Source organism: Cervus elaphus, chromosome 14 (genome assembly GCF_910594005.1).
Source record: "Cervus elaphus chromosome 14, mCerEla1.1, whole genome shotgun sequence".
NCBI classification, from domain to species: Eukaryota; Metazoa; Chordata; class Mammalia; order Artiodactyla; family Cervidae; genus Cervus; species Cervus elaphus.
Genome location: NC_057828.1, coordinates 69,649,776 through 69,674,766, shown reverse-complemented (window position 1 = coordinate 69,674,766; position 24,991 = coordinate 69,649,776). Strand labels below are relative to the sequence as shown.

General features: G+C 38.5%; 1 protein-coding gene across 5 annotated transcripts in view; it reads left to right on the top strand.

Annotated features, from left to right (window-relative positions):
• KCNK2 (potassium two pore domain channel subfamily K member 2) overlaps positions 1-24,991 on the top strand; it is a 208,097-nt gene that overhangs the window by 133,224 nt on the left and 49,882 nt on the right. For all 5 annotated transcript variants that reach the window (XM_043924206.1, XM_043924203.1, XM_043924202.1 and 2 more), the window contains exons 4-5: positions 17,849-18,009; positions 20,706-20,892. In XM_043924206.1, coding sequence (XP_043780141.1) covers positions 17,849-18,009; positions 20,706-20,892 — 348 coding nt within the window. The remainder of the gene's footprint in view (positions 1-17,848; positions 18,010-20,705; positions 20,893-24,991) is intronic.

Genomic DNA, 24,991 nt, shown 5'->3' with positions numbered 1-24,991 from the left:
CCCCCACAGGTACCCAAATCCATAGGTAATCAATTCTCTTATATAAAATAGTATAGTGTTTGTATATAACCTACAGATTATACTTTAACCCATATACTTTAAATCGCTTCTAGATTAATTTTAATACCTAATGTAATGTAAATGCTATGTAAATAGTTGTAAATATAAATGCTATGGAAATAGTTGCCAGCATTTACCAAGTTCATTTTACCTTTTGGAACTTTCTGGAAATTTTTTTTTCAAATATTTTTTGCTCCATGGTTCATTAAATCTTCAGATACAGAAACCAAAGATATGGGTTGGAGGGCCAACTGCATTTTATTAATGATCACTTATCAAGGTCAAAATTATGATGATACAAAAACAGTAAAACCGTTTAGGAAAGTAAATTAAACAACTGAGTTTACCTTTGATGTAGAAGCGAAATAATGCAGGGGTCAGTAAACTATGACCCTGTGGGCAAAATCCAACCTTCCTTCTGTTATGTAATTAGAACACAGCTATGTCCACTTATTTTAGTATTGTCTTTGGCTACCTTCATGCTGTAATGGCAGAGTTGAGTAGTGCATCAGAGGTTGTATGGCTGCAAAGCTGAAAGTCTTACTATCTGGCCCTTTATAGAAAACATTTGCCAAGCACTGGACTAAAGAAAAGAACATAAAGCAAAGAAAAAAATACAGTTTATAAATAGAAGACCTGGGTTCGTTCTGATTCTAACATTATTAACTGTGTACTTTTGACCAGATCACTGAACATCTCTGAATTATTTTCTCATGTGAATAGTCCATATGATTTCCTAATAAGTGAATAATAGTTGTGCGTCCTGTCTCCTAGGATTTTATGAACATTCAAAGGATATTTAATAATGCTTAACTACTATGCAATTAAAATTCATCATTTTAAAAGAAGATGCTTTTTTCTTCCATTTTTCCTCATTGTCCAATAAAGGTTGAAATGAACTCTGTGACTCAAATTCTGTGAACCTCTGGAGGGTTAAGCCTCAGGGGTTTATAATCTTATTTTCCAGAGAGATGACCCATAATGTACATTAGATTCTCAAAGTGTCCTGTAATTCTTAGAAGGGTTTAAAACCATTGGCTTGAATAATTTCTATTTTAATTTTTAGACTGATAGAAAGTAACATTTTGTAGCACTTCAAAAATTGAGGAAAGAAATACTGTGTCAGAAACATTGTAGTAATATGCTGGTGTAGATGCTGGCAGACTAAATAACTGCTTAGAAAACTGAATACAGTGCTCAGAAGGAAACCATGCAAAAGTACATTTCTAAAAATAAGAAAATCTTATGTTACTGCTGAGCTCTGAGTGATATTATAGTGTCAAATATTTTCAGTTCTTCCAAAATCCTGCAGATTCTGAATTGTTTTCTGTAAACATGATAAGAAATGTTATGCTTTAGAAAACTAGAGTATTACCATCCCCATCCACGACATTCTGGATTTTAAGAATTCAGCCTTCCTCCTGTTCTGTAATTATTAGAACACAGCTACATCAATTTATTTTAGTATTGCCTTGGCTATCTACACACTGTGATGGCAGAGTTGAATAGTACAACAGAGGCTACTTGGCCTGCAAAGCCAGAATCTCGAAAAGAATACGCACACACACTCGCACACATGTGTAACTGAATTACTGTGCTGACCACCAGAACTGGCACAGCATTAGAAATCAAGCATGTACGCGTCCTAAGTTGCTGCAGTCATGTGCAACTCTTTGCGACCCTGTGGACTGTAGCTCGTCAGGCTCCTCTGTCAATGAGATTCTCCAGGCAAGAGTACTGGCGTGGGTTGCCATTTCCTCCTCCAGGGGATCTTCCCAACCCAGGGATCGAACCAGTATCTCTTATGTCTCTTGTATTGGTAGGCAGGTTCCTTACCACTAGCGCCACCTGGGAAGCACCCCGCCCCCAAATCAACTATATTTCATAAAAATTGAAACAAAAACAAGAAAAGGAAAGCATGCAAATATAACAATTAAAAAAGTGGTACTGGATAAAGGAAAAAAAAGACTAGACCAGAAAAATAGGCTGGGAATGGGAGGCACAATTTTAAAGGAGTCTAAAAGATGGTATTTCTTTTCCAGTTTTTATATTACTTGTTCTCGCTTTGAATTTGTGTTTCTAAACTGTGAACACAGAGGGTGAATGGGGGCCTCAAAAGTTCTTCCCACTTAATTCAATGTGGGCAGGCTTAGTAGCAGGATAACATAACTAGAGTTAGCTACCAATTAGTAATTTCAGCACACTGCCTTCTACCAAGTGGAAAATCCTCCCATATTCTCTCTCTAGAGGCTCTGAATTGTTATGGAAACAAGGAAATCATGTTTTTATAGCCATTATCCTGAGCTGTCTTTGAGAGTGTCTTGTTGATTTCTTACTAAAATCTTGCATTCCAGGATTAGGTTTTCTATTAGACTGAATTCAAGATAAAGGACTTAATCTGAGATAGTCTTCATAGCTGTGAAGAGATTACAGAAAAGAGAAAAATGTACTCAGAGTTCACATTCTGGGCACGATGAGGCCTTCTTGTAATTTGTGTGTATGTGTGTGTGTGTTCATGATTCAATTCAAGTTCAAATGAGACTGTATAAGAAATTAAGAAGTAAGAATGCAGGTGGTGAGAAACAATGGTGGTCACACTCCTTCCCTGTCTACCACCTCTTGAATCCTTCCTTTAAATTAAACCCTATGAATGTCAAACATACCTAAAACAGGTAAATGGAATTATTTGTGTGTGTGCGTGTCTGTCTGTGTCAGGGAAGGGAGAGTGGGTTGATCTGAGACCAGGCAGCCTGTTTTCCATAGTTGGGCAAGACTTCCAAGTCAGATAGATGTGCATTTAAATGCTGGCTGTGTCAATTTCAATTGCTCATGTCTGTTTTACTTAACATTTCTGAGCCCTAAGTTTTAAGACACCTTTTCCAGAATGTTCAGTTCAGTTCAGTCGCTCAGTCGTGTCCAACTCTTTGTGACCCCATGAATCGCAGCACACCAGGCCTCCCTGTCCATCACCAACTCCTGGAGTTTACTCAAACTCATGTCCATCGAGTCGGTGATGCCATCCAGCCATCTCATACTCTGTCGTCCCCTTCTCTTCCTGCCCCAATCCCTCCCAGAATCAGAATCTTTTCCAATGAGTTAACTCTTTGCATGAGGTGGCCAAAGTATTGGAGTTTCAGCTTCAGCATCAGTCCTTCCAATGAACACCCAGGACTGATCTCCTTTAGGATGGACTGGTTGGATCTCCTTGCAGTCCAAGAGATTCTCGAGAATCTTCTCCAACACCACAGTCCAGAATGTTACTTTGGGAATTAATTGAGGAAAACATACCCAAAGTGCCTAGGATACCACAGTCTCTCCCTCATAATAGATTCTCAGTGTTAAGTTCCTTTTATACTTCTTTCCAGTTCAAACGTTCCTGGTCAGAGTTTGGGGGATGGACTTTTCCCCACCCTCTTCTCCTAGTCCCGAGTCTTAGAAGAGCACATTTTCTACTGTCTGTGGGAAATAAATTCTAGACACCAAAGGAAATGACCCACATAAAGCAAAACATTAGGTAGGACAGAACCAATGAAAATTAATAGCCTGTGATTGATTAATCACCAACAGTTGTTGGGTGGATTATTTGAACTTTTGATAGTTATTTGCTTGACAGAACTATGTAATAGACGTAGATTAGTTGTTGTTGTTTGGTTGCTAAGTCATGTCCAACTCTTTGTGAGTCTGTGAACTGTAGCCGGCCAGGCTCCTTTGTTCATGGAATTTCCTAGGCAAGAATACTGGAGTGGGTTGCCATTTCCTTCTCCAGGGGATCTTCCCAACCCAGAAATCATACCTGGGTCTCCTGCATTGACAGGCAGATCTCTTACCATTGAGACACCAGTGAAGCCCTCGGTATAGATTGGTAAGACCTATATATAAAGTGCAGGAGACATAAGAGACACGGGTTTAATCCCTGGTCAAGAAGATCCCCTGGAGGAGGGCATGGCAACCCACTCCATTTCTTGCCTGGAGAATCCCATGGACAGGGGAGCCTGGTGGACTACACTGCACAGGGTTTCACACAACTGCAGTGACTTAGCATGCATGCACAAAACCCAAAAGACATTGACAAGTCAGCAAAACTGTGGGATAGACTGAAATATTTGTCTTTTATGTTGTCCCTTATGTAATAAGGTAATAGCAAAGAAGTATAACATTCAGTAGGGCTTCCCTGGTGGCTCAGATGATAAAGAATCTGCCTGCTATGTGGGAGATCCAGGTTCAGTCCCTGGGTTGGGAAGATCTCCTGGAGAAGGGCATGGCAACCCCCTCCAGTTGTTTTTCCCTGGAGAATTCCATGGACAGAGGAGCCTGGTGGGCTACAGTCCACGGGATCGCAAAGAATCGGTAACAACCGAGCTACTAACACTTTCATAACATTCTATATATGCTAGGTACTCTTTTAAGTACTTTATGTGTATATTCAAACATTTTCATCCCTGCAACAACCTATACGGTATTGCTGTCATTATTCCCATTTTAGGATAAGCAAAGGGAGGCATTGAGGGTTTAGATAATGTGCCTGAGTCATGCAGCGAGTAGATGGCATTTAGTGGGGTTTCAAATCCACCTGGCTTGGCTGCAGGGTCCACATTCATAATCTCTGAACTCTATTGCATTATACATTGAGAAAAGCAGGGTATATGTGATTTACCATAAATTCCTTGTGAACTGATCATATCTGTTCACGTGTCCCTCCTAATGGTTAGGGACTGTTTCAGGACTCTACGTTTCTAGGTGAATGAATGATGCCATTGTTACCTTTGGAAAATATATAAGTAATTTGGAGAAAATCAACTTGAAAAGTGCAGGGCTCTGATGGATCCTCCAACACTTGTTACTTGTGAATATTGGATTAAGTAAAGTATATCTGCCTTTGCCATGTGAGGAAAACCTTTTCTATAAGTGGCCTTACTCTTTTGATGTTGAGAATATAAATTTTTAGACACGAAAATATGCATCCTTAACTTTCTTTTTTAGTGTATTAAAAAAAAATAAGATACCCAGATAAATTAGTTTTAAGATATTTAATTTGTCAAAAATCAAAGAATGCATGGAAATCTCATCTCATATCTGAGGTGAATCTTAGAAGATGTTGGATATTAAATTTAAGTTGAATTTACCCAGTGTCTCTTAATGGTTTGGGTGATGTGTTCTGTCATCTCAGTGACCCAGCTTCACCTGTCATCACTCAGGTTCAGTGTCTGGATAATTATACGTCTTTCAGGTAGGTTAGCTGTCACATTCTCTTTCTTTTCCTTTTTGACAATGGCAGTAGTAGATGAGGTTTGAATTACTGCCCCAGGGTAATAGCCAAGACATGCGTAGAAAAATCCTTATGCCATAATTTAATTTTAACTTAAATTGTATTAAATATGGACACTCAGCACTTAAAAACTTTGCATTCCGTCTCTTCAGCGTCTGCTACCTAATTACCACCAATACTTCAATTTTCTTGGTCTCAGCTTCTTGTATTTGTATAATGATGGGATTAGAATTCTATTGGCCATTTCAATTCTTACATCTTATAATTTTGTTTACTATCTTAAGGTGATTTTTCCCTCTTTATTTGTGGTACTTTATATTGTGAATACAGAAAAATAATAGACCATTTCAGATAAGATACTATCTAGAGACCCTGTGAGAGATGTTGAAGTAGTTCCTCCAAAACAACAGGTTTTGCTGTGATATAGTTATTATGTGTAGCTTGCTAATGAAGGATGAAATATCTAATAGCTGCCAATGCCTGGTTGGCTGTGACAATAACCAATGAATTGCAGTAACACAGAGCACTTTGTTCATTATTTGATTGGTATCATATAACTGTTTTTGTTCCATGGCACAGTGAAGAGCGTGAAAAAAGAACATGGTATATTATTATTCAGCCATAAAAAGGAACAAAATCATGTCATTTGCAGCAACATGGGTGGGCCTAGAGATTGTTATATTGCGTAGAAGAGATCAGGCAGAAAAAAAAACAAATAGCATATAATATCACTTATATATTGTAAGTTATCATTTATAATATATAAGTGATATAATGATACTCATATGTACAATCTAAAAAAACAGTTACAAGAACTTATCTACAAAACAGAAATAGAGTTACAGATGTAGAAAATAAACTTATGGTTACCTGGGGGGAAAAGGGGAGGAGGGATAAATTGGGAGGTTGGGACAGACATATACACACCGCTATATATAAAATGAGTAACCAGCAAGGACCTACTGTATAGCACAGTGAACTCTACTCAATACTCTATAATGGCCTATATGAGAAAAAATCTAAAGTGGAGTGGATATATGTATATGTATAACTGATTCGCTTTGCCGTACACCTGTAACTAACACCATATTGTAAACCAACTATACTCCAGTAAAATTTTTTTAAAGAAGAAAAATAATATTGGCTTAACTCCTCCTTACTCTAAACACATTTCAGTGGGAAAAGTAGCGTCCGCATAAGCATCACCATCTTTACCACCGTTGTTTTCATCAACAGTGGGCATTTATTCCCCTGAGAAGGAAATGGCAACCCACTCCAGTATTCTCGCCTGGAAAATCCCATGGACTGAGGAGCCTGGTGCGCTCCAGTCCATAGGGTCGCAAGGAGTCGGATACGACTGAGTGACCGAGGTGTGTGTGAGGTGGACATTTATTCAGACTACCCGTGGCTGTACCTGAGCCAGGCTTTGTGGCAGAAAAGTAGCATTGGCCAGCTGATACTCACCAACTGCTTGCCATGTGCCGAGCATCATATCATGTCCTTCCTGTGTAGTAAATCACACAGTCCTCTTCACTTTTCACAAATGAGAAAACTGAGGCATAAAGTTTTCTCAAAAATTCTTTTAATAACTTTCTCAGGGACAGAGTGGCAAATCTAGAATTCAAACCCAGTTTTTTTAGGGCTCCACAGCCTGCAGTTTTAATCACTGTGCTATATTGCCCTCAGTATCCTTGAAGGGAGATTTGAGCGAGTCTGTTTGCAATTGAGGAAAATTATTGCATATCAAAGACAGTGTAGCTTTCTTGGCAGTTCAGATTATCAATGTCCTCCAAGATCCAACTCTCTAAAATGAAAAAGAGAAAAAAAAATGCACTTATTGTGTCTAATATATTCTTTTTAGAGGTATTGTATAGTTTTATTATTTTACTGCTTATAGCGTTAAAAAAATTTATTCGGTGACACTCATTAGAGTGGTAAGGCAGACTTCGTTCCGGGCCGTGTGGTAGGGTAGGAACCACTGCGGTAGCTTCGTAGTAAGGGAGAGAGACTGGGCTCAACTCTGAACACAGCAAAGCAAAGGAGGGATTTATAGCCAAAGAGCACAGGGTGGGGAACCCATAGATTGAAAGTGACTAAAAGGGGACATGAGGAAACACAAGGGGCTGATTTTAAACAAACCACCCTAACAGGATTTTTTTTTTTTAATGGGGCTGTAACAGGTCTTAGTGTGGGCTCTCAGTTGCAGCATGCAGGATCTAGTTCCCTGACCAGGGATCGAACTTGGGCCCCTTGCATTGGAGCGCAGAGTCTTAACCACCGGACCACCAGGGAAGTCCCCCTAACAGGATTCTTGCTAAAGAGCTATCAGTGGTGATCAGGCATCACCTGAGCAATGTCGAAGGATAAGGAAACAGGATGATCAAATACTGAGAATGGGGGTGGGGGACGCAGTTCTGGCTAAACTGAACTTCAATGGGATTCTTACTAGAACTGAACTTTATAAAAAAGGACATGGGAGCCCAAGGCTTAGTCAAAAGAGAACTCAGAAGAGCCAGACCAGAGTTTAGTCCAAGACAGAATGTTTTCCAGTAGACAGTATGGTTTTCTTTATTGCTTTGATGGTTTGTCATTTGATGTCGTGTATGACCAGGAAGATAACCTAAAATTATACTAAAATTCTTATCAGAAAATTCTTTTACCAATAACCTTTAAAGTATGATTTCCGGAAAATTCATTTATCATAGTTCAGATTCTTGATTACAGTCTCTATATGTGTGGGAAAATGTAAGTTATTCAGATTTCTTGCTAAGAAATAGTTTGCCACTTCCTTGATGCTGTTGGATCATCTTTCTCCCCTCTTGAGATAAGAGGAGGACCAGATAATAAGAGGCAGTTAAATAGCACGTGAATTTGCTGCCATTTATAGAAATATCATTTCATTACACCTTGAACAGATCTCTGTTTATTGGCTTGAGCTTCAGATGAAATTGTTGACCAACATTTAGTGGTCATGTTTTATCAAAATGCACGTCTTTGAACACTGAGAATCTAATCCAGGACAATTAGATACTCTCCCTAGGAGAGGCATATGCGGACTGAGAAGAACATTGAGGTGAGATGTTTTACTTCTCCCTTGACCCATATGGTCTAGGCTATTCTCACCAGTGGGTGAAGCTCTAGTGCTACTTAAATATGCTCTTACTCCCACTCCCCTCACTAGGTCTCTTTCCTTCCTCCCACATATTTGAATCTGTGAAAAGAGAAAGGATGCAGTTCCAATGTATTAAATGAAAAGCTGGAAGCAACGTACAGGTCGATGACTCTTGTTCTTTGGCAAGATTACTTTGCAAGAGAATTTCCCTTCAACCTTTAACTGCAGGTGTAGATTTTTATAACTGTATCTTGTTAGCAAAAAATAAAAATTAACTTAAGAAATAGGTAGCTTCCTGTAGATTTGCCATCATTCAACTGTGATGTAGGATTTTATGATGTAAATTGCAACTAAAGATAGCAAGGGAGCCATCTTGTGAAACACGGTTTGAACTGCAGGCTGGTGGCTTCTGGGCCAAGAGGAAAGCTGGTGATAGTAATGGTGAAACAGGAGGTCAAAATCTAATTCCTTTAACTGACACATTTGTTTTGATGCTCCTATACATTCTTTCCCAGTCTCTGTAAATCAGCAAGTGCTGGAAGAATAGTATGTCCAGGGGTGGTTCATATTCACTGGTTATTTAACTGAGAAATCCCTTAAGTGTGAGGAATGATACTTGTAGCCTTGATCCTTACTCCTAAATACTTGCTGTAAGCGATCGAATTAATAGTTTAAATCTCAGCCTTAAAGTCTAGTAAGTGTCTAACCTTGAACACATTACTTCAGTAAACCTGTTTGTTTCTGTGTTCGGAATGAAGATAATTAACAGTACTTCTCTCATAGGGTTGCGAAGGTTGAATGGAGTGTACACATGAAGTGGCTGGGGCTTCCTTGGAGGCTCAGATGGTAAAGAATCTGCCCACAGTGCAGGAGACCTGAGTTCAATCCCTGGATCAAGAAGATCCCCTGGAGAAGGGAATGGCTACCTACTCCAGTATTCTTGACTGGAGAATCCCATGGACAGAGGAGCCTGGCAGGCTATAGTCCATGGGGTTGCAGAGTAGAGATGGCTAAGTGACTAACACTTTCACTTTCATGAAGGGACTAGCACTGTATCTGTGATGTAGTGAGAGAGAAAAAGAGTGTGTGTGTGTCTCAATAAATAGTGTTGGCCATTATTTTTATCATTGATATTGACAGTTGTTTCATTTTTATTTTATTATTTTATTTTTGGTAATGAAAATAGAGTAATGAAGTAATGCCATAGCTGGTCTAAAAGAGGTACTCTGATCATGGTCATCCTACATACAATTCACTTCCTAATTTTGTTTTCTTCTCTCCTGAGGAGCCCTACCTCCCATATTGAATAGCTTTAGACCCACAAAACCATGCCCCTGTCACAGAAAGTAAATCAGAATCACATCTGTAGATATTTTAAAATACATGAACAGAATCCCCTCCTCTCCCAGTGGAAGATAAGAGTTTAGGTGTTCTGGGGTGGATTCTTTAAATTCCTTCTGTGATTCTGATGTGCACCCTTGGTTTAAAAACAATGACCTAGAAGAACAATGTACTGCTTTGTGAAAGTTCTGAAATGAATACTTCTTTTATCAAAGCATTGTTTAGTTATCTCTTAATTAAAATCATATTGTTTCCAGAACTATTATTTTTTATTCAGTGTTTGGTTAGCTTGTATGTCAGTGCTGTGGGTTTGACTCCCTTTTGAAAAATGACCAGGTGTAGGACTTTCCTGGTGGTCCCATGGTTAAGACTTCAACTTCCAGTGCAGGGGGTGTGGGTTCGATCCCTGGTGGGGGAACCAAGATCCCACATGCCTTGAGGCCAAAAAAATCAAAACGTAAAACAGAAGCAATATTGTAACAGGTTCAGAAATGGTCCACGTGAAAAAAAAATCATTAAAAAACAAATAAATAAAAAAGACCAGGTGTGATTATCCTTTCACTTTGTTTTCTGAATAGTTTCCTCTTTTTCTTAGGTTGCTAACAGAGAACACCCTGAATTTACCCTGTTCTTACCCTACCTCCAGTATTTTACCCTTATACGCTACTCTATTACTATTTTTCTGCATCTAAAATAATTTAAATTGTTTTACATTAAAATACCATTTTAGTTGTTACTTTTTAAAATACAGTTTGCACAGGTATAGAACTCTCTTTTTACTTGTCAGCTTCGAATAAAACTAAAAGGAGTAAAAAAAGTACAGTAGAACTATTTAGATTTGAGGATGTCTATTTAATTAAAATATATGAATAAGACCCATAGATGTTTCTTCTTAGTTTAATATATTCTCTTGAACATCTGCTCTGAGCAAAGCACTACACATTTTTGTATGTAAAGGAAAGAAAAATATCTCTGCTCCCAAGAAGTTTGTCACCCAGAAGAAAGACAAAAGCATGTAACCAAATGGCAGGAATTCATGTAAAAGTCATACATAATCCCTGAAAAGGAAATAGCAAGTGTTATGGATGTTCAAAGAAGCAAGATCACAGCTGGCTGAGAGGGAGAGGAATGACTGTATATTGGAAGTGACGTGTGGGGGGTGGGGGGCAGAAAGGACAGAAAAGATTTCAAATCACGATTGAAGGGGCCGCATTCGTACCAGCTAGAAGGAGAAAACAATATAAAAAAATGTAAGGAATCAAAAAAGGCGAGCTAAGTTTTTTTTCAGTGAGTAATGATGACTCTGGTGTTACTGAAGGGAGTACAGTTGCCTAACAGGGAGTTTGGGGAAATAGGAATGGTGATTTGTAAGTAAAGGCCTTGGAACAGCTAAGGGTTTTACAGATTACGGAGTATAAACACCTAACGGTGCTTTAGGGAGAATGAACTGTGATGAGATGGTTTGGTTGAGAAAAGACCATGGTCAGGCTGTTTGGATGGCCTGAAGTAGTAAGCAGAACCATCGAGAAGCAGAGGAGAATGGCAGGGTTGCCGTGGACTGGGGATCTGCTTCATTGCCTGCGGAGCTATATGGCTTTGGGATCTTACGGGATTTACACTCCCGTGTGTAAAATAGACAGCCGGTGGGAAACTATCGTATAACACGGAGAGCCCACCCCAGCACTCTGCGATGTGTGTGTGTACACATACGTGTGTGGCTTTGTGGGTTACACACACATATGGCTGATTCATGTTGTATGGCAGAAACCAGCACAGCATTGCAAAGCAATTGTCCTCTGATTAAAAATCCTTTTAAAATATGGCGTGACAAAGTGAATGAACGTGGTCGTTATCTGCTAGTCACCCACTAAGAAGAAAATCCTGAATTACCAGAGGGACGGAAGTTAAACATGCTAATCTGATTATTTTTAAAGGAAAAGTACTAGTCAGAAGTCAACACAATGAAGAGAAACCTCAGCTAACAACTTAGGCACAGAGGAGATTTTGAAGGAATAACGAAAGTCAGGAGAAGGATTCCTTTGTGAACATCTTTCCACAACCCCACGATTTCATGAGAGCCACAGCAAACCAGCTGTTTGAAGGCACTTTAGGTCTAAGCTCTGAGAGTGAGTCAAGTACTCTTGAAATCGCCAACATTTGAAAAATGGAAACTGCCTGAATAGAAAGAAGAGAGGGCTGCAGTGAGGGGCAGAGAGTAGAAAGGGAGTTTCAGGAAGAATATATATTTAAAAAATTTTATTTTTTAGAATTGAGCCTTGTTTTCGTTGTTGTTCTTATTTAAATTTTATCTTAGTTATTATTTGGTCGTACTGTGAGTCAGCATGCAGGATCTTAGTCCTCTAGCTAAGGATCAAACCTAAGGATCAAAACTAGACCACCAGGGAATCCCAGAATCTATTTACTTTAGATGTCCAAAGGAAAAGCACTAGGGCTACATTGAGGACCAAGAAATGGCCCCTCACAGAACTTCTCCTTATGGAACTGAGGGTTACAATCTAGTGAGATGATTCTTAGGATAAAGGGAATGTGTATACAGGAGGGGGACCATGCCCAACCTTGGGGCTGTATAGTGAGGGCTCAAGAAAGGCTTCTTGGAGAAATTAATTTCTAACCTAAGTAATGATGGAATCTTAAGGATCAACCAGGTGAAGAGTTGTGGGGGGGGGCGAAGGTTTGCATTTGAGGCAAAGGAAGAAACAATCAGAGGGGATCAATAGGGAGGTAGTTTAGTTTGGTTGATTTATTTGTATCTTTCATCTGCATGGTACTTATTTTTATATAAGGTGAATTTTTCTTTAAAATAGTAATCAATTTTCCCAGCCTTTTTAATTGTATAATTATTCAACTTTGAATTTATGATGCTTTTAAAATGTGCTATGTCTAACCTTATTCTAGTCTTTTCTGTTCTTTTCTGTTTTGTTGCATTTCACTCTACACTAGCCCAAACTGTTCTCTAAAGCTCTTCCGTATGTCTTGATGAGATTACTTTTAGGTATTTCATAATTCCCTTATATTAAAAATAAGGTATTTTTCCATTTCAATTAGCGAATTTGAGATTGTGCTAAAGTAGTATAATGCTGTTGGTTTCTGCATATTTATCACATATTCAGCTATTTTCCTGAGCTTTTTTCCTATTTGATAATTTTTAATATTCTCCTGTATTTGCTAGATATTTAATTCCACCTACAACTAATATATTTGTCTTTTTTATAATAATCATTCCTTTCATATGTTTACTGCCATTATGTCTGCTAGAACTTTCAGAATAATAAAAAAAAGTAAATTGTCAAATGGATATTTCCCCCCCTGACTGTAAGGGGATTCCTTTTATTGTCCTTTAATACTAAGTATGATGTTGAATGTTTTGAGATAGACAGACACCCTTTGTCATGATCAGAATTATTTTGTTTATCACTTTTAAAGAATTACAAGAAATTATACAGATTGTTAATCAGATTGCTTTTTTAATAGCTGTATAGTAGATATCATGTAGGGCCTTCCCTGGTAGCTCAGATGGTAAAGAATCTGCCTGCAATGCGGGAGCCCTGGGTTGCATGCCTGAGTTGGGAAGATCCCCTGGAGGAGGGGATGGCAACCCACTGCAGTATTCTTGCCTGGAGAACCCCCATGGACAGAGAAGCCTGGCAGGCTATAGTCCATGGGACTGCAAAGAATCAGATATGACTGAGCGACTAAGCACAGCACAGCACAGCACATATATCATGTAGAGCAAATCTTCCTACATTTCCCCCCAAATATTCTTAGCTATTATTGGTTCTTTACTTTGTTTTATTACTTTTATAAAATTCCATCAATTTGTACTGAAAACTGTTGCAAAATATTTATTGCATCAGGGTCTTTTCCACTGAACCAGCTCTTCCCATCAGGTGGCCAAAGTATTGGAGCTTCAGCATCAGTCCTTCCAATGAATATTCAGGTATGATTTCCTTTAGGATGAACTGGTTGGATCTCCTTGCAGTCCAAGGGGCTCTCAAGAGTCTTCTCCAATACCACAGTTCAAAAGAATCAATTCTTTGGAGCTCAGCTTTCTTTATAGTCCAACTCTCATATCCATACATGACCACAGGAAAAACCATAGCTTTGACTGTATAGACCTGTGTCGGCAAAGTATTGTCTCTGCTGTTTAATGTGTGGTCTAGGTTGATCATAGCTTTTCTTCCAAGGAGCAAGTGTCTTTTAATTTCATGGCTGTAGTCACTATCTGCTGTGGTTTTGGAGCCCCAAAAAATAGTCTGTCACGGTTTCCATTGTTTCTCCATCGATTTGCCATGAAGTGATGGGACTGGATGCCATGATCTTCATCTTTTGAATGTTGAGTTTTAAGCCAGCTTTTTCACTCGCCTCTTTTACTTTCATCAAGAGACTGTTTAGTTCCTCTTCGCTTTCTCCCATAAGGGTGGTATCATCTGCGTATCTGAGGTTATTGATATTTCACCCTGCAATCTTGATTCCAGCTTGTGCTTCATGCAGTCTGGTTTTTTTACATGATTATTTATTATTAACATATGTAAATAATAAATCAATCTCTGTACTCATGGAACTTAAAAATGATAAACTCATGGAATAATAAATATATATCTATAATAAATCAATCTCTACACTCATGGAACTCATAGTCAAGTGTGGAATATGTATATAATAGATATTAAATCAATTGTTACAAATATATAATTGCAAGTGTGCAAAGTGTTTGAAAAGGGTCTTATTTATTTGTAGTATTAACAAATTCTGTCATAAAAGTGACATGTTCACTTGGAGCTATTCAGATGGGGGTGGCATATATGGGCCTCCTGTAGGTATTCCACTAACAATGGACCTACGGCAGCTTTCTGCAGAAGGCCCTTCCCTGAAAGTGATGTGAAGGCAAGAGGGTAGCTGTTCTGATGATATATTTCCATAAATGTCAGCGGTTGGCCTAGAGGCATTGGTTTGGCTTCCATTCAGATCTCTAGCACAGACTGTGTACAGTCTCCTAAATTTGGCTCTTATTCTGTACTGTATTGGTCAATATTAAGTAGCTGAAAAGGGAGAAGTCCTAAATTGTAGTGCTTGGCAATTTCTAAGGTGTAAATATGTCTACTGTAGTTGATTTCAGACTATCAATGTGAAGTCAACTGACTTATAGAATTCCTGAGAAATTAACCATTGATCTCTCAAGATAGGGTCAAGATACCGTGGGACCCTCTCTTCCTCCCAGGTCCTGTCCTCTGGTTTCTGCCCCACCCAACCTCCTCCACAGTCAGGCCCCTTCAATCTTCAATCTAGTCTGTTCCCTTAAGCTCTTTGGAAGCTGGATCAACTGCCAGTCCTTTAACTTTCTTGCCAAGCATATGTGATGCTATAAACTGACAGCTGCTCTCCTCAGGCAAAGCATTTTGAGTGTGAACACCTTAATTTAGGAGTTACAACAAAACTTAATATTGTTTCTTTTCCATCTTCTTCTTGCCAAAACAGTCTGTTTCACCCTGAGGCAAGGAAGATGCTGCTGACTAACCAAGGAAAGAGTCAGGAAGTCCAGACAACCACTAAAATTAATCTTTTTACAAGCTTGGCATGCTGTATTGCTTAGAGTCAATAGATACTTTTCATAAGTCCATTAATAGTATCAAGTCATTTTACTAGGATCTATTCATTGCTTAAGATGTGGTAAATGCGTGGAGTGAAGACTACTCTTCTTTCATGGGAAAGAGGAAAGAAAACACGAGGAACATCCCCTGAACAACCATGTGATCCTCTCACTCGGGCAAATGTCTGGGGCATTGTTGGCACATCCTTTATGTCAGAAGACTGCTCGGTGGCTGTGTGTGTGTGTGTGTGTGTGTGTGTGTGTGTGTGTGTGTGTGTGTGTGTGTGTGTGTGTGTGTGTGTGTGTGTGTGTGTGTGTGTGTGCACTGGGTGACTGTGTGAGGGCTTCCACCTCCAAGGCACGGGTTCAGCAGGAGAGCTCAGCATAATGTTACCGAGAGAAGGTTCATGTTTGGAAGATGAAGCAGGAAGAGACTCCCAGAAGAGTCATGTCAGACTCCACCAACCCTCCTCCTTTCATTCTCCCGTCTGCTAACTTTGGAGATAATAAAGATGAAGTATAGAGATGCCACAAGGAACTGGTCTCTGTCTTTTGATCAATGAAAGGTAGATCGACTCTCTTTACATCTAGAATTCTTTGGATTGGGGGCCATCTCATTCGTGACATAAGCAGGATTTCTGAGGAAATCCTTTGTCCCCTTTTCTGAAGATGTCCTGGTTACTTCTGGCCGAATATGTCAGGGATGGATGAAAAATTGGGAGTCTTGTTTCTGATGTCCTTTTAACCCATGTGGGGCAGATCAAATTGAGCCCTCTGATGCTTAGGCTTTTTATTTTTCAAACAGTAGAGCCTATTTTTAGTGATGCCCCAGTCAGTATTTGTTTTTAATTGTATCTTTTCTTTTTGATCCTTGATCCTTGCTGGTGGTAGGTTACTTCTCATGGATGTAACTCTGAAGATATTTATCCTCTTCTGCAGAAAGAGAAAATGGGATGATATGGGATAACTCAGATGCTTGCCCTACTTCAGGTCACACGGTTGTTCATCTGGAGAGACAATTAAAAAAAGTGTTAGGTCTTAGCAGGACTCTCTGGAATAATCAGAGAATCCAGGTCAAAACAATCCACCCTCCTGATTTAGCAGGTCTCTTTTGTTATTGGTATTCTGCTTATTGATAATAGAATAGAAGACAGGATTGAGATGGTTGAGTTCCATCTTTGATGGTGTAAAGAAATGCTACACTCTTCCAAACAGTCCAGGTTAAACATTCTACCTAACTTTTGCGATGGCCTTTTCCTTCTTCAAATTACCTTGATAAAAGACTTCTGGGCCTTTTTCACACACGCCCTGGATGGACATTTGTATATATTGCCTTGATGCTCAGCATTCCAAAGCATTAGTAGACAAGAGCAGATGCAAGGTAAATGCATAGGAAGGTAAATGAGTTAAATGAGTAGACAGCTTACATCATATTCCCCAAACGTCAGTGGGTCTGAGAAGTAGTAAGGCAGCTCTTGAACTGGAGGCTAAAAAAAAAAAAAAAAAATTGTTGACTAAAAAAAACGCACAACATAAGAGTTGCAAGTTAACTTTTATTTGGGGGCAAAATGAGGATGATAGCCACGGAGCCTTTCAGACAGCTCTGAGAAGCTGCTCCAAAGAGGTAGGGGGGAAGGTCAGTGTATATGTGATTTTGGTGAAGGGGGAGTGTATGGAATTAAGAACATTATTTATTTTTTTGCAGAAAGTTTCTGCTAGTCACAAGGAGTAGTCATCACCATGAAAGATTTAAGGATTTTAGTGCTTTTCTAGACATGAAAAGATACAAAAATTTGGTTCATAAAATTGGCTCCTGGAAATGTCTAACTATATGCAGACCTGTTCTGCCAGATTTCCTCAGAGCACAGAGCACTTCATTTCTGCTCTCTACTCTGAACTTCTTGCAGGGGATTTTGAAAATCAGCAGTAACAGCTGCACATGATTTAATCCTTGTAAATGTAGATGGCAAATGCCAATTTGTAATTCACGGGTTTGATAATTTTAAGTTTTCATTTACTGCTTTTTGGTAGGTACTTGAATGAAAAAAAAAATTTAAGTTGTTATTAAATGTTTAATAATTTAAGCATATTTGAATACTCTTAAGGCAATACACACTTAATAAATGGCAACAAAAGCTTTGTAGTCAACTGCATTAGCAGCATAGGGAGGTAGAAGTAAATTGAATGAAAACATTGACTTTATTGTGTGTGTTACTCCCTCAGTTTTCATCATCTAGTTTTATTGGAATATTAGCCATACTTTGGAGATTGTTGGAGTGCTTGTTTTTAAGAAGATTTTACATTAAAAGCTTATGTGGTATAAAGGGATTCTTAATTAGTTGAAATCTAGGATTGATATCTTATAATATTTGGAAATTTCTGAATCAAGTTTGAGGTCATATGTTTTAAACTATTACTCATTTCTAAACAACTGAATTCTTATTCTTCTTTGTATTTTTAGGATTTGGAAACATCTCACCACGCACAGAAGGGGGGAAAATATTCTGTATCATCTATGCCTTACTGGGAATTCCCCTCTTTGGCTTTCTGTTGGCTGGAGTTGGAGATCAACTAGGGACCATATTTGGAAAAGGAATCGCAAAAGTGGAAGATACATTTATTGTGAGTATGATAGCCATTTAACTGCATATGTTAATTGTCTCATTTTTCAAAAATATTATAACTTTTCTGTTCACCTCACATATAGTTAGATGTAAGTTATTGGGTTTTCTATAACAATTTACATGAACTTCTTTTTGCAAACAATTCACTGTATAGTTGTTTTTATACTTCTCTGAATGAATATATTAATGAATGAGAAAAAGCAAAATATACAGAAGTAGAAATCTGACAGTCCTGGGCTCAAATTCCAGATGTATTGTATCTTAGCTATATTCACTTAAGCTAGTTATTTTACCCTTAAATCTCCATTTTGCCATTTATATGAATAATAGTACTAATGATGAGGCATTACTCTGAGATTTAGAGATATTCTAAGTGAAATCTTAACATAGCTAGTAAACCTTAACCCTTTGCTGAAGGATTGAATAATATACAGCTAACATGATAAAGGGGATTTTATAACTTATTTTAATAATGTTGCAGATAGAAATTTAACTAAGGTATGTAATTTAGTAGGACCAAAAATAATATAATGAAGATGTTCATGGGCATATGATATTCAGTAGGAAAAATAAATGAAAATGCTCTTAGAATTTTAAGTAAAAAATAGTAATAATACCATGGTGACAAGCTTTTATTCTTGAAAGTTATGAATGAAGAAAATAATTCTGTTAGAGTGAGATTATAGATGATTTGTTACTTCTGTCACTAATATTATGTTTTATTTTTTATTTGATAATGTTTTATCTTTTCACAAAAAGTTCAAGTATTTAACTATTGATGAAATAAGACCACTGAGTGTTAGATTTTCAATTGAAATTATAATTTTCATTTTAACATTAGATATATTTCGTATGGGGACTTCCCTGGTGGCTCAGCAGTTTAAAGATAGTGCCTGCAATGTAGGAACCACAGGGGATATGGGTTCGATCCCTGGTTTGGGAAGATCCCCTGCAGGAGGGCAAGTAACCCACTCTAGTATTCTTGCCTGGAGAATGCCAGGGACAGAGCAGCCTGGCGGGCTATAGTCCATAGGGTTGCAAAGAGGCAGACACGACTAAAGCGACCTAGCAGGCATGCATGCATGCACACATGTTTCATACCACTTCTGGGCATACACACTGAGGAAACCAGATCTGAAAGAGACACGTGCACCCCAGTGTTCATCGCAGCACTGTTTATAATAGCCAGGACATGGAAGCAACCTAGATGCCCATCAGCAGATGAATGGATAAGGAAGCTGTGGTACATATACACCATGGAATATTACTCAGCCATTAAAAAGAATTCATTTGAACCAGTCCTAATGAGATGGATGAAACTGGAGCCCCTTATACAGAGTGAAGTAAGCCAGAAAGATAAAGAACATTACAGCATACTAACACATATATATGGAATTTAGAAAGATGGTAACGATAACCCTATATGCAAAACAGAAAAAGAGACACAGAAATACAGAACAGACTTTTGAACTCTGTGGGAGAATGTGAGGGTGGGATGTTTCAAAAGAACAGCATGTATACTATCTATGGTGAAACAGATCACCAGCCCAGGTGGGATGCATGAGACAAGTGCTCGGGCCTGGTGCACTGGGAAGACCCAGAGGAATCGGGTGGAGAGGGAGGTGGGAGGGGGGATCGGGATGGGGAATAAGTGTAAATCTATGGCTGATTCATATCAATGTATGACAAAACCCACTGAAATGTTGTGAAGTAATTAGCCTCCAACTAATAAAAAAAAAAAAAATAAATTCAGAGGTGAAACAGTGTGGGTTCTCTGAGGGCAGCTCTAGCTTAGAGGTGTTGAAGACTTACCGTTGTCTACATATCGTGTCTTGTATATTTAGTTGTATAGCTTAAGGTCGTAGAATAGTGAAATGGCTTGTCTAGTTCACATGGGAATCAACTGTGGACTTTAAGTCTGCTAGTATTTTGCTTTAGTCAATTGAACAATGATAGGAAAATGTGGTAGGAGAGGGGAAAAGTTTCCATGAAGTTAATGATTTTATCAATTATCAACAGTGGATATTTATGCTTCAGTTTTCTCAGTTTTCATATATTTCTAGGTTGTCTTTGGCCCGAAATCAGTTGTTTGCTTGTAGAATAGAAACATTTCAAAAGTAGTTCAGGTAAACAAAGAATGATGTAAATCTGAAATTTTGTTCTCTGAGCAAATGTTATGTACTTTAGAAAGTATTTTACCTGTTGGAAAGCTATATAAAAGTAAAGTAGCATCATTATTAGCATTGGTTGTTTTCAGTTATTCATATTATGCCTAATATATTTAAGTAAAAGCAATTGAAAGTTAATTATTAAAGAATAAAATGCCATTCTCATTTGCTAATTTGCTGATAACAGTGTGTATAGGTTATATGCATAAAATAGCTAACTGATGAGAACCTACTGTATCGCTCTGGGAGCTCTCCTCAGAGCTCTATGGTGACCTAAATGGGAAGGAAATCTAAAAAAGAAGTGATGTGTGTGTGTGTGTGTGTGTGTGTGTGTGTATAGCTGATTCACTTTGTTCTACAGTAGAAATGAACATAACGTTGTAACGCAACTATACTCCAATAAAAAATAATTTAAACAGTATATATAGGTTAACTTTGCAGGTACATCAATAATCGATATCAATCAGTTTCTCTCTCTTAGCATCTCTCTCCCCCCGCCCCCTCTCTCTCCCTCTCTCATCCCTAGAAGTGGAATGTTAGTCAAACCAAGATACGAATCATCTCAACAATCATCTTTATTCTGTTTGGCTGCGTGCTCTTCGTCGCTCTGCCTGCAATCATATTCAAGCACATAGAAGGCTGGAGTGCCCTGGATGCCATTTATTTTGTGGTTATCACCTTAACCACCATTGGCTTTGGTGACTACGTCGCAGGTAAGTTTTTGGAGATACACTGCTCTCCTAACCCTTCTCCTTTAGTTAAACTTTTTCTCTTGGGTTTGCAGACAACACAGTGACTCTCTTCATTTCCCAGGGCTGTCGTAAGAAAGTACCACAAACTGGGTGCCTTTAAACAAAAGAAATTCATTCTGTTATAGAAGTTCAAAATCAGCGTGCCAGTAGGGGCAGGGTCCCTCTGAGACTGGTAGAATCCTCCCTTGCTTCTCCCAGCTTCTGGAGGCGGAGAGCATCAGTCCCTGCTGGTCCTCGGGTGGTAGCTGCATCACTTCATCTCTGCTTTCATCATCGTATCATGTTCTCCCTGTGTCCCAGTTGCTGTGACTGAATTTCCCTCTTCTTATAAAGACACATCGGATTAAAAGCCCAGTCTACTCCAGTATGAATTCATCATAACTAATTGTATCTGCCAAGGGCCTTATTTCCAAATAAACTCATGTTTCAAAGTGCCAGGGTCGGGACTTCAGCATGTATTTTTGGAAAACACAGTTTCATCCATAACAGTGACAGAGCCAAAAAAATTAAAAAAAGAGATCATTCCATGACAGTGAAGGTCAGCAGAAGGGTACCGTTGAATATTTATTTTTCATTCTATAAAAGAAATTTAAATTACTGTCTGTTCAGAGTGTTATAGTACCACTCTAATTTCAGAAACCACTTATCTGCCTCTTATTTTTTTAGTGGTACAAGAATTCAAGTTTAAATTATCTTTGCTCTTTTTACTAGGCCTTTCCATATCTTAGTTTTTCCTCCCAGTTTTCTTGAGAAATAACTGACATACATCACTGGGTATGTTCAAGGAGTAACAGCAGGATGGTTTGATTTACATAGATCATGCAATGACGTGATCACCACAGTCTGTTCAGCTAACATCCATCCTTCTAATGCAGTCTGCCTTGGTGTCTGGGGTCCCAGGGTGCTTCAGCCCCACTCCCATGTCCTAGGATTCTCTCAGTGGTGTCTTGTCCTTGAAGAGTTGCTAGTTTTTCTTCTTGTGAGCAGGGAGCGAAGCCAGGAACAAGCTAGTTACCATCCTGGTAATGGCACTCTCATATTTTAGTTTTAGAAACACCTCAAACTTTGGAAGATGTGCTGAGCTACTTAAAACCTTCTTTTCTCTAAGATATTTATCTCCTGTAATTTTCAGTTCTAACATCAGTGTTTTTAATCTTTTTAGCAATTTATCCATATTTTAAAAATTCATGATTTTAAGACATGTTTCCTTTTTCTATGTATGTTATTTCTGTTGCTGTTTGCTTTATTGTTTTATCTCTTAGATCTTATATCATTTCGTTTCTCTTTTCCTATTATATTTTCTCATTATTGTTACTGTTTAGGGCCTGCTCCAGTGGCTCAATGGTGAAGAATCTACCTGCCAGTGGAGGAGACTTGGGAGACGTGGGTTTGATCCCTGGGTTGGGAAGATCCCCTGGAGGAGGAAATGGCAACCCACTCCACTATCCTTGCCTGGAGAATACCATGGACAGAGGAGCCTGGCAGGCTATGGTCCATGGAGTCACAAAGAGTCAGACATGACTAGCACACACACACACATTATTGTTCTAACTCTAGTGTTAAATAAATTATAGTAATAGTGGTAAAAGTAATGTCGTAATTCTCTGTCATGCATCATTTTGACCAGCTCCTAAAAAATCTAAATTTTTCTTTAAAAAAATAAGTTTGAAGTGTTAGAAAAACATGCTCATAATCATTATAGTAGGAATGTGCTAGTAAACGTCCCAGAATAGACTAAGTAGCCTAATTTAATTTTAGGAGGGTTTTATACTTTCGAGTTGTTTACTCTTCTTTTTTGACTCAAACTTCTTACTTAAATATTATCTGAAAAGAAAATATGTTGTGTAGCTTTATAAAAATTTCAGAGAAGGCATCTGTTTTTATTATTTGTTAATTACAGTTTAACTTGGCAAAACCCTTCTTTCTGGGGAATGTATAATATCTTTGAAAACAGGGATGTTTCTACAAGCAAAGATTTGCTTTTGGTCAAAAACAGTACATTCACATCTCTGTACTGGATGGGAAAGGATGGAGATCTTTTTGTATTCTGATTAGCAAAATGCAGAGAGAAGAATCTCAGACATTTGTAGGTCTATGTTGGACAACAAGCTTTTGTCCTAAAATAACCATTTTTCTACCTTTCATTAATGTCACAGATATAGTTTGCTTAAGTAGAAGTGGAAAGAGCTTTAATGTAGCAGAAAGTGAGACATAGGGATGTCATGCAGAGTGAAGTGAGTCAGAAAGAGCAAAACAAATATCGTATATTAAAGCATATATGTGGAATATAGAAAAATGGTGGAGATGAACCTATTTGCAAGGCAAGAAAAGAGATGCGAACATAGGGAATGGGTGTGTGGACACAGGGTAGTGTGGGATGAATTGGGAGATTGGAATTGACATATGTGCAGTGCCATGTGCAAAGTAGATAGCTCGTGGGAAGCTGCTAGATAGCAAGGGGGCTCAGCTCTGTGCTCTCTGCTGACCTAGATGGGTGGGATGGGATGGGATGGGGAGGGGGTAGGAGGGAGATCCAAGAGGGAGGGGAGATGTGTGTGTGTGTGTGTGTATGTATATAGCCGGTTCACTTCATCGTATAGCATAAACTAATACAACATTGTAAAGCAACTGTACCCCAATTTAAAAATAACATTATACTTGTGCTGTGTTAATCTGAGGCTATTGTGCGTGTGTGCTGTCATTTCAGTTGTGTCCAGCTCTTTGAGATCCAATAGCCTATAGCCTGCCAGGCTCCTCTGTCCACGGGGTTCTCCAGGCAAGAATACTGGAGAGGGTTGCCATGCCCTCCTGCAGGGCATCTTCTTCACCCAGGGATCAAACCCGCATCTCTTGCGTCTCCTGTTTTGGCAGGCAGATTCTTTACCACTAGTGCAACCTGGGAAGCCCAGCCTATTGTACCTTTTTGTAAATATAATTAGCAATTATTTTAATTATAATTAAATTATGTGTAATATAATTAACCAGAGGTCTTATAGTAACTGTGGAATATATAGGTATTAGGTGACAAGTCTTCCATTTTCAAGCCAACAGCCTTGTATTGCACATGTTATTATATCCTATTTAATTTTTAGTGTTTTATGGTAATGCATAGTTATGTTTATTAATGTATTTATTTTTCAGCTTTATTGAGGTGCAATTGACAGATAAAATTGTAAGATATTTAAAGTGCATATCGTGGTGTTTTCATATACATATATTATACATTGTGAAAGAATCCAATTGATTAATACATTCCTCACCTCACTCTAGGCTTCCCCAGTGGGTCAGCAGAATCTGCCTCAGGCAGTAAAGAATCTGCCTTAAGGTAGGAGACACAGGAGATGCAGGTTCGATCCCTGGGTCATGAAGATCCCCTGAAGAAGGAAATGGCAACCCACTCCAGTATCCTTGCCTGGAGAATCCCATGGATAGAGGAGGCTGGTGGGCCATAGTGCTAAGGATTGCAAAGAGTCCATCACAACTAAGCAACTAAGCATGCACATCTCATTTATTTATTTGTTTGTTTAGTGGGAACTTTTAAGTTCTTTTATCTTAGCAAATTTCAATGATATAATATGGTGCACATGTTATTTTTTTTTTTAAATTTTTATTTATTTATTTATTTATTTTGTCATATATTGATATGAATCAGCCATAGATTTACACGTATTCCCCATCCCGATCCCCCCTCCCACCTCCCTCTCCACCTGATTCCTCTGGGTCTTCCCAGTGCACCAGGCCCGAGCACTTGTCTCATGCATCCCACCTGGGCTGGTGATCTGTTTCACCATAGATAATATACATGCTGTTCTTTTGAAATATCCCACCCTCACATTCTCCCACAGAGTTCAAAAGTCTGTTCTGTATTTCTGTGTCTCTTTTTCCATTTTGCATATAGGGTTATCGTTACCATCTTTCTAAATTCCATATATATGTGTTAGTATGCTGTAATGTTCTTTATCTTTCTGGCTTACTTCACTCTGTATAAGGGGCTCCAGTTTCATCCATCTCATTAGGACTGATTCAAATGAATTCTTTTTAACGGCTGAGTAATATTCCA